We start from the raw sequence: 10,607 nt of genomic DNA on the forward strand, positions 1-10,607 counted from the left end.
TGCAATTACTTTGGGTCTGAGAGCCACATTCATCCAAGTGTTGTGATTTATTTATTGCATCCCAGCACTTCAGACCTAATTTCAGTCTGCAAAGGAAATGTCCATTTACAGGTGAGCTTTGAATCCAAATTGCGCCTGCAAATGGGCAACAGGCTGTCAGCATCAATCAGCAACCCCATTTGCCAAGGCACAACTGACAGGCTCCGGATGGTTCCTTTGCAGCCGCATCTTTACCTATTCCAAACCTGACATTGCATATGATGACAGTTGGGGGGTAGGAGAGCATGGTTTCAGGTTCCCCATTCCTGACTTAACCAAAACCATCTTCTCCATCTGTGTGAATTAAAAACTAACAGATAAAATAAGACAGATAAAACACCCTTTATCCCAATTTGAAATTCCATCCATGCTTTCCCCTGCCTCTCATAGGACAACACTGTTTTACATCAGATGACAAGCAAACCCATTTCAACTAGGCCAACACTTGGCCTTAAACAATGCATCAGATATTTAATAGCATTGTGCCAGGGACAAGTCTGGAGTGCTATGAAAGGTGAAACACCAAATACATGTTAATTCCTTTAAGCAGATTTAGCTTTGCCATTAGCTTGCACAACTGAGCTAAGACCCAAAAAAAGTATCTGCCAATGAAGTGGCAAACTTGAATAGGTGGCAACTTTGTTTGCACAGCTAAGGTGCTGAAAACAGTGAATCTCTCTCCTAATTACTTGCTGACAAGATTTGTAAAAACAGCCTCCTCTTCCCCCAGTCATCCACAACAGTATTCCTACCTGCAACCTTGGACTTCTCAGGCTCTGTGCTTAATCTATAGTTCTTCCGAGAAAATGTTGTTCCAGGAGCTCTTGATGTCATAATTCAGGTCAACTTGAATGGCCACTAATCTCAAAGCTGAAATAGGGGGGAAATTGACCAATTAGAAATGAAAACACTTGCAACATAGAAGGATGCAACTATTCACAAAACTGGAAGGAAGTAGCAAGGTAACTATACACATTTTTTTGTATTTGCCCTGCTTCCAAATGTGTACATACTCTGGCATAAAACTCACTGCCTCTAATAATATACTATAAATTTGTTAAGAAAACAAGTACAAAAACTCCAAGGTGTTTCACTGTCTGCAGCATGAATACTGGAGCGCATCTAGGTTAATATGTAGAAAATTTTGCCTCATAAACTTAAAATGATTTCATTTAAGAAAAGCTAGAAAAGAAGATCTGCATGTTTCCTAGTCGTAACAGAAAACTAGCAAAGTAAGAGCCAAAAATGTTCACTGAAGACTGACATACATAAATAGAATGATTAGTTTAATGTATCTAAAGTTATGGTTTTAAAATGAGGGAATGCACAAAGCATAATCCCGGGATAGGGACCCTCTGGGTAGGTCTAATTAGGCCTAGCAGGGGTCCTAATACAGCCTCCTGGACCATTTCCCCCCATACCACACATAAGTTGGGAGGCAGGTAAAGGTGTGGCTTTTACACTGAAGCACGTTTCAAAGAGGTTTCAACATAAACCACCTGGAAATGCACTTCAAAAACAATCTCTTAGCATTCATCAGTATTTTGAAGTGCGTATCCATGCGGTTTCTAGGGAAAGCGCTTTGAAGCACACTTCAAGGATGTTAACTGTTGTCCCCAAAGTTGAAGTCTTTGCACGGATGTCTGTCTGCTGGCGGTTCTTGGTCTACTGGACAGAAAAGTTTCCCCACCCCTGATATAGTTACAAAACAAAGAAAGGGAGGGGGGAAACCATCTGAACAGTAATAAATATCTACAGTATTGGCAAACACATCCCCATTTTTTATGTAACAATCCACACGTATAGCAATACAAAAAAAGTTAATGTCTATATAGCCAAACAACTCTCACGAGAGTTATATGACTAGTGTTCTGTTTTACGGGAGACTTGTGTTTGTCAATAATTGTTTCATTACTCTCTAGAGTTCAAAGTAATGGTTGCAACAGCAGCTGTAGGCTTTCTATCTATACAAACAGAGCATGATAGTCAGAACAAGACTCATATTTGTTTGCCTTAAAACAGAAACACAATGTATGTTATACACAATGTTATACAAAGACTGTGTAAGAACATGCAGTACAGTAGAATTCCTAAAGGTTTTCTGTTAATCAAACATGCATCCAAAAGATAACCTGTTGCCCTCCAGACGCTTTAAACTACAATTCTCATTATCCCTGACCATCGGCCATGCAGGGTAGGAGTGGTAGGACTTGGCACTTAACAACATTTGGAAGGCCACAGGCCCTCCATCCATGTTGCGCTGTATCAATTGATATGTTGCTTATATGCCAAAATGCCTTCTAAGTGGCTTATAACCTATCCTTTCCCTTTCCATGTATATTTTCTATTCCCATGAAGAACTGCCTTAGTATATCATATGTGGTCAGCTTTTTTTCAGCCTGCAATTTTCAATCTCTTTTTCAGGTTCATTTCATCTACTATAAACTGAAGCAAATATTGAGGAACTTCACTTATTTTATATATCACTAGACACTGTTTTATCCATAAACAAAGACTATATACAACATCCGGTCACTGTCAGTTCCATAATATGCAGCAAGTCTATATCCAGAATACCCAAACACTGGGTCATCATGTCTATCTGTTCTACATCCACGTTAGCAGGAACATGTTCTTCCTTCCGAATAATATGAAAACATCAACTTACAATTCAGGATTACCTTTCACACTTCAACACAAAAAGTAACCTTGGCAACAGCAGCAAATACAGCTGACAGGCTAGATGGCAAGCAAGGAGAGTATAGTAAGACTGGCAGAATCATTTTCATTTACACTATGAAGCAGTTTAGTTTTACAGTGGACCAATTTTATTAGAATTTGTTTAATCTAGTGAGGAATTATCTCTAAAAATCCAAAAGCTGTAAGCGCACCTGCATTATGAATGAGATTTTTAAACAATACAAGAACTTCACAAATAAAATGGCAAACAATACTAGGCGACCTTCCTATGAATCTGTTTTTGTTTGTTGCCTCAAAGTCAAAACAAACCAACTTCCGTGTATCTCATCTGCCTGGTCACCTGAAAATAACCTTAGGCAACCAAATAAGTGGTTATTTTCAAGGCTACATTACAGGGTTTTGCAATAATCTTTGATCTTAGAGACCCGACACTGAAAGTATACACAGATATTTCTTCCACTAGAAATAACAGAAAATGGTAGACCTCTTTATGAAGAATACATCTTTGAAAGCAGAGATGGTCCTAGTTGCCAAGGACCTTCCCAGCACAATCCTACCCAGGCTTATTCAGAAGCAAATCTCAGTTCTGCTCACCATATCTTTAAAAGCATATGGAGGAGCCGGAAAAGGTACAGAAAAAGGCAACCAAAGAAATTAGTGAGTTGGAGCAACTCCCCTACAAGGAAATATTGCAATCAAGAGGAAGCATGACAGAGGTATATAAAATTATGCAAGCTGTAGAGAAAGGAAGTAGAGTTAAGTTTCCCCCATCTTTCACAACACCATAACCTGGGGTCATCTAATAATGAAAGTGAATAGTGGGTGATTTAGGACAGACAAAAGGAAGCACTTATTCACTCAGCACATGGAATTTACTGCCACAAGATGTGGTGACTACCACCAATTTAAATGGCTTTGAAAGGGAAGCACACAAATCCATGGAGGATAAGGCCATCAGTGGCCATGTTACCTCTAAGATCTCTGAATACCAGTTGTTTGGTGAACAACAGCGAAAAGGGGCTGTTACTCTCATGTTCTGTTTGTGGACTTTTCTGAGCATCTGGGTTGGCTGCTGTGGAAAACAAGATGCAGGGCCTGATAGGACTTTAGTCTGATCAAGCGCATCTTTTCTTATGTTCACTAGGTTCAGGTGGTCTTACTCCCAAAGAAGCATGCATAGGACTGCAGCCTGAGCCCTTCATGAGTTATATAAAACTGTCATTTGAAGGGTACAATCTGAATAAACAGAAGTTATTACTTTATATTTTATAAATTTTAATCCTACAATTATCTTGATTGCTGGAATATTTTGACTATCAGATTAACCATGTGACAATATGACAACCATTTATTTGCAAAAGGACTACACCGTAAATGGGGCAAAGGAAACTATGCAGATGTCAGCTTTGCTTCTAAGCAACAAATGTAGCTGAAAATCCATATGCCAATCCACTCCATATTACATTTAGAGTTTACCACAAGGATCTGAAACAGTGCTAGTTTCTCTGCAGAATACCATGCTGCAATAACTCTGGTCTTCAAGAGTTGTGAAAGCCTTGGAGCTATTTCTACACTGCATGGTAATTATTACTCCTAGTTTTCCACTGGTGGAGGTAATTTTTAAACCACCATGCACTACAACATCTGGATCACTGTCTGGCACCGCTGCAGCAGCTTCTACTGTTGCATATTCAAAGGTTTATTAAGAAAAGTATTTAATGATCTGATCCCATGCACACTTACTTGTGAGGAAAGTCCAGTGAACTAAAGAGTGCTTACTTCAGAGTAAACCTAGCATAAGATAAGGCAGCAAAGATGCAAACCCTGAGCCTAGTACAATCAGGCTGCAGTCCCATAACACTCACCGGTGAGTATACCTCATTTAAATCAATGTGATTTCTGTGTAAGTGTATATAGGCTGGCGCTATGGTGACCACTGACTGCGCTGTCTGCTCAGAAGGACTCCCAGGTTAAGCAATGTGTGCATAGGATTAAAGGCTAGAACTCAGTGGGGTTTACGTTTGAGGCGGTACGCTGAGGCTCCCACTGACAACCTCCTCCGCGTAACTGAGGTTCCCCACGACACATCCGAGGGAAGACTGGCTCCCTCCCTCCCTCCGCATTCCTTTGGCGGAAACTTGAAATCAAACTGCTTCCCCACAGCCACCAGGGCTCCTCCGAGGTGGTGTCAGCGCTGCGCAGAGGGACGGTGCCGGGGACGGCAGGGAGGCGCGCAAAGGCGGGAGAAAAGGGGCACGGAAGATGCGCGCGCGCGGCGGCTCGAGGCACCTGGCGGCAGCCGCTCCCTGCCTGGAAAAGGCCTCCCGACGAACCCACGCCAAGGACAGCGATACCCGGCCAAGGACCGGCGCGGCGGCCACGGCCACTCTACGGGGCTGACCGCCGAGAGCTTCCCCGCGTGGCTGGAGGCTGAGAGGAGCGCCTTCCCTGAGTTGCCTTCCCTGAGCCGACGGGGCAGCCTGGAGCTCTTCTCGGGTCGGAGAGTTCGGCGCCGCGGCACTCTGCCCAAGCGGCTGACCCGGGCCTAGTCGCGGCCGCCGAGCCAGGCCTCTCGCAGGCGCCCCCCTTGGGCCCTCGCGCCCACCCCGGCCAGGGGCTCCCCGACCCCCGGAGCCCCGGCGAGACCCCTCCGCTCCTGCCTGCCTCTCTTTCCGCCGCTTTGACTCACCGCCGCCACCCCACGCCTGGCTCGCCCAGCCCCGGCAGCGGCTCCTCACAACATCCGCCCTGCTACGGAGCGTCGGCAGGGACACACAAAGCGGAGGGTTCAACCGCAGCAGGAGAATTGGGGCGGATCTCGCGCCGCCTGTGCCGGCGCCGCCCCCGAGAGCCGGCGGCACAGGCGGCGGCAGGCTGCTCTCCCCGCTCCCTGGGACTGTGGGACTGACTCTTGCTCCAATTCAGACATGCATCCTCTCCTCGTGTCCCCCTGCTTGTATCTGCCTCCCGCGCTCTCCCTCGCTGCCCAGAGCCTCGCAAAGTTTCTGATATTCCGAGCACATACCCGCCGCTTCAGCTCCACCAGACTCCAACTGGGGTTTCCTGTTAATGACCCGTCCCCTCCCGCCCTTGGGTTTTACATGACAAGTACGTTTTATATTCCGCCTTTCTTCAGTAGGGTGCTTCCACATAGGGTCACCATAATGTAAACAGCTGGTTCACAAATCGTAAACAAGATGTGGACGACAGTTCTCGCTTAGAATTGTAGAGTTGGAGTGGGGAGGCACAAGGATCATCTAGTCCAAGCATAGGCAAACTTGGCCCTCCAGATGCTTTGGGACTACAACTCCCATCATTCCTAGCTAACAGGACCAGTGGTCAGGGATGGTGGGAGTTGTAGTCCGAAAACATCTGGAGGGCTGAGTTTGCCTATGCCTGATCTAGTCCAACCCCCTGCAATGCGGAAATAATTTACCGGACTTGGGGCTCGGACCCATGACCCTGAGATTAATTTTTACCAGTTTCCCTCCAGAAATCGGACGAAATGATGGGGGCATGGGGATAGGCAAGCACCAATCCTACAATAAACATCATCTGGAAGCTCCCTTAAGTACATTTTATATCCCAGCTTTCTTCAGTCATTGTGGAAGAAAGTACTATGGATTCCCAGCATCCAGGCATTAGTCAGACCCAAACTTGATGGTTGCATCATGTGTCCTCAAATCTGCTTCACTAAAAAGGCAGTTTTCAATTACAGTGGTACCTCAGGTTACATACGCTTCAGGTTACATACACTTCAGGTTACAGACTCCGCTAACCCAGAAATAATGCTTCAGGTTAAGAACTTTGCTTCAGGATGAGAACAGAAATCATGCTCCGGCGGTGCAGCAGCAGCAGGAGGCCCCATTAGCTAAAGTGGTGCTTCAGGTTAAGAACAGTTTCAGGTTAAGAACGGACCTCCGGAACGAATTAAGTACTTAACCCGAGGTACCACTGTAATTTGTTAGGAGGAGGACCTCAACTCAGTGGTATAGCATATGTTTTGCATACAGAAAGTCTGAAATTCAGTCCCCAGGATCTCTATGTAGACTAGAAGAGACCAAATCCTGGAGATAAATTTTATTTTACAGCTTTATTAACCTTATCACAGAAGCTATCAAAGCAGCATACAATAAGTTAAAATAAGACTCTTAACAAAAATAAACAATTTCTACAATTGTACATTTAATATCCCATAAAATGATTGTGTTATGCTTCAGGAAAAGACATAAGTAGCCATCTAAATATCAAGATGCTAGGCAACTGTCTAATTTCAGCTGGTAATGGATTTCTGTTTATTTATATACCAAATTAAATAGATCAATGGTCTGACTCTGTATAAGGCAGCTTCCTATGTTCAGTAGCCTGTCAGTCCCTGGTATTGGTGAACCCTTTAGGGAGGGTCCAGAGCTCTAGTGACATTCCCACAGCCCCACCCCCACCCCACCCCCGGCAGAATTACCACTTGAGGATGCCACCAGCTAGCTACCATGTATGTAAAGGAAGTCTTGAAACCTGTGGCATTAGTTCTGGTTAAATGTGGTTAGAATTCAGCACATTTGAGCTTGAGAAATACATCTGCAAAGCCAATAATGGCTCATTCAATTTAGAGGATAGTCACCTAAGTTCTACGATACCCAATGCCCTCCAGATGTTGTTGGACTACAGGCTTGTCTCAGCTTGTGTTAGCAATGATCAAGGAGGTTGGGAGCTGTCCAGCAATGTCTGGAGGGAATTGCAGAAGGATAAATCCATGCATTACTGTGCAGAATGGTATCAAATAGACTAATGGGCTTCAGCTGAAGATGCCTTCCGAGTTCTTAACAGAGTGACTCCAGCTTTTGGCTGTGGAGCTTTAAAAATGTATGCCCCTTTGGCTTTCCTTCTGATTTTATTAGACTCCCCCACCATGTTGCTGTTGTACTCTGTACTGTACTGTATGGAAACATCTAATTGCGGAATGAGATATAATCTCAACAGGAATAATATAAAAAAGGATCATGACCTGTGAGCTGCCTTTTGGCACCTTTCCAAATCTCTCCCTATTAGTTTGTCTAATTTTTCCTGAGAAGTTGGAAGTTGATTTGTGTGTAGAAACACCCACACACCCACACCAAGTTGTTATATTTCACTGGCCACATACATATATAATTAGTAAATAAAGGACTTTATTTCTCAACTGCAATTCACTTAAAGTTTCTTGCTTGCAGATGCCACCTGTCCTGCAATCCTGTCCAGAGCTCTCTGCCACTGAGGAGTGTGTTATCTCCATCTTGGTCTTTCTCCACCATTTTGAGCCCTTATAAAGCCTGCAGCACTCTCTTAGCAACGCTTTGGCTTTCTATATTTGTTGTTACAACCACCCTTACTCACTCACTCAATTTTTGATGGCCCCTGGCCTATACAAATGTGTATGAGTGGATTATGTTTGTGTAGAACATCATACATTGTTTGCTACATGGGGGTTTTTTTAGGGCAACTTTTATTGATACATTAAAACTATGTATATTTTATGCTCTATGTAAACTGAATGTTTTGACAAGTAAGCTGTGTGTGTGTGTGTGTGTGTGTGTGTGTGTGTGTGTGTGTGTGTAATAATGACATATGAGGTCCTAATCTTATAGTACAATTATTAGAGAATGTGATGTTTGTATAGACTAACCTACATATTTAAATAAAGAAATTCCTTCCAGTAGCACATTAGAGACCAACTAAGTTTGTTATTGGTATGAGCTTTCGTGTGCATGCACACTTCTTCAGATACCGTGCATGCACATGAAAGCTCATACCAATAACAAACTTAGTTGGTGTCTAAGGTGCTACTGGAAGGATTTTTTTTATTTTGTTTTGACTACGGCAGACCAACACTGCTACCTACCAGTAACTACATATTTAAAAACACCCTAAAAATTGTCCATGTCTAATTTACAACCTCAGGGGCCACAGGAGATCCATCACCAATCCTTATTTTGCTGAAATAATACACTGTTATACAGTAAGAAGATTGCAATTAAATTTATCTCAGCCAAGGACAGGGTGAAATGAATTGAACTCTGCTTTCTCATTTTTCTGTTATGCTCTGTACTACATAAAAAACAAAGCTGTAATATCTTAGATACTATACTCTGCTCTTGCCTCTAACATGGCATTCATGCAAATATCAGGCATACTATCTCATTTACTAATAAGATTCATTTGATTTAAATGATGTTACAGAAACAAATTGTATTTTGAAGGAAGGTTCTAAAAGATCATTATAATACATGGTATATATTGGCAGGCAGAATCTAGCTTTAAGAAACTTGGGTAGAATATAAAAGTTATTGTCTGTCTGAATACTGGAATGAGCAAAGTGGACTAGTTTGAATTAGATGTAAAAGTGTGAGGCTATAATGCTATACATAATTAAATGGCAGGAAGCCTCATTAAACTCAGTGAGAGTTACTTCTGAGTATAGGACTGCACTGTGAGTCATCTAATTATCTCATAACCTCTTGATGAGAGATGTGAAAGATGTAGCCATCTAAACATTGCTGGACTACAACTCTCACCATTCCTGATCACTGCCAAACCTGGCTGGGGCTGATGGGTGTTGGTATTCAGTAACACCTGGAGGACCACATGTCAAACCCCCCCCCCCCCCGTTCTTCATCATGCAGCCCTGTCACCCCCTTCTTGCTGGCATTCTGCGAGCCATTTCCGAAGAGTATAATCACACGCGTATAGTTGTATTGAGATATTCACCAGTCTGGTTCAATAAGCAGAAAAGCATCCAAACAGCAGCTGGAGTCTAATACATGATGCAAATATACAATGAAACAAAATTGGCAGAAGCATGTTCTCCAGAGTGCTTAAACATAGCATTTAAGGAGGTGCGTATCTGCAACCATTCACCCTAGAAATCATTTTAAAAATCAGATAGGATTTAAGAAGCATAAATAGAACTGCAGACCATACAGAGTTGCTGTGGAGGCTTAATTGAGCCTGCAAGCTATTTATTACCAACCTGTGTCCTAACAGCTACTTTCTGTTGGATTCTATCTGTCGGATGTCTTTTGTCAGTGAAGTGAGACTATTTTCTAGTTCACTGTACTAACTGTGGATTCCAGATTTCTTTGCTATATATTTTTATATGAATTACACAGTCCTCCTGTTATCAGTTTGCCCTTCAGTTCCTCTTCATCAGTCCCTCGAAACCAGCATCGGAGTCTTGCTGCTTTCAGGAATTTCATCTGGTATACTGTCTTTAATGTCTGCAGTAATAGCAGATCAAGGAACATGCAAAAAAATATTATTTAAGAATTTTTCCTTGTTCCAGATGCCAAGTACTTATCTTTCCATGGAAGAAGAAATGCAGTTCTCTATTATTATTTTTTTAAAGGTAATGTTTTCTTTCCTAGGATAGGTTACGTTCAACCAATCACAATGAACTAACACACACACACACACACACACAATTTTCCCACTCAGATACAAATATCTGCAAAATTAGAAGAGTGGGTTGGAAGTTTAAACTTCCATAAAAGTGCTGGGAAGATGGGAAGCATACTGTAGACAATAAAATCCTAATTATTTTCTCTACATGCAAGTGGGTAAGGCAGGTGGGGCAGGGTAGAGGGAATGAACAGAGAAATGAGACAGTGAGAATAATGTTCCCATATATTCCGATATATTCAGTGCTGCTGTTAAAGTCTTGACACATTGCAATACTCCCCATTGTCCAGCCCCATCTCCCCATTTCTAGGTAATAGTCTTCCTCACAGGAAGGGAGAAATGCTCTTCTTGAATCTACAGCTGTTCATTTCAAAATGAAAGTGGGTTGTTGGCTGGCATGGTCATTTTGCTTTTGGTGATTACTGGTCCTCTGC

The 10,607-nt window shown here is 42.8% G+C and overlaps 1 protein-coding gene and 1 long non-coding RNA gene across 6 annotated transcripts in view; one reads left to right on the top strand and one right to left on the bottom strand.

Annotated features, from left to right (window-relative positions):
• RNF123 (ring finger protein 123) overlaps positions 1 to 5,533 on the bottom strand; it is a 91,741-nt gene extending 86,208 nt beyond the window's left edge. For 2 of the 5 annotated variants that reach the window (XM_053377350.1, XM_053377346.1), the window contains exons 1-2: positions 5,429 to 5,533; positions 792 to 909 (exon numbers count right to left, since the gene is read on the bottom strand). In XM_053377350.1, coding sequence (XP_053233325.1) covers positions 792 to 873 — 82 coding nt within the window. In that variant the 5' untranslated portion in view covers positions 874 to 909; positions 5,429 to 5,533. Of the gene's footprint in view, positions 1 to 791; positions 910 to 4,482; positions 4,715 to 4,758; positions 4,855 to 5,028; positions 5,124 to 5,428 lie in introns of those variants that run through there. The other 3 variants (XM_053377347.1, XM_053377348.1, XM_053377349.1) reach the window with 3 other exon arrangements.
• A 123-nt stretch (positions 5,534 to 5,656) lies between these two features.
• Positions 5,657 to 10,012, top strand: LOC128408120 (uncharacterized). Its single transcript, XR_008328978.1, has 2 exons — positions 5,657 to 5,847; positions 7,950 to 10,012. It is a non-coding gene; the product is annotated as an uncharacterized LOC128408120 (long non-coding RNA).
• Positions 10,013 to 10,607: the final 595 nt, after the last annotated feature.

The sequence above is a fragment of the Podarcis raffonei genome, chromosome 2, assembly GCF_027172205.1.
Source record: "Podarcis raffonei isolate rPodRaf1 chromosome 2, rPodRaf1.pri, whole genome shotgun sequence".
In the NCBI taxonomy this organism is placed as follows: Eukaryota; Metazoa; Chordata; class Lepidosauria; order Squamata; family Lacertidae; genus Podarcis; species Podarcis raffonei.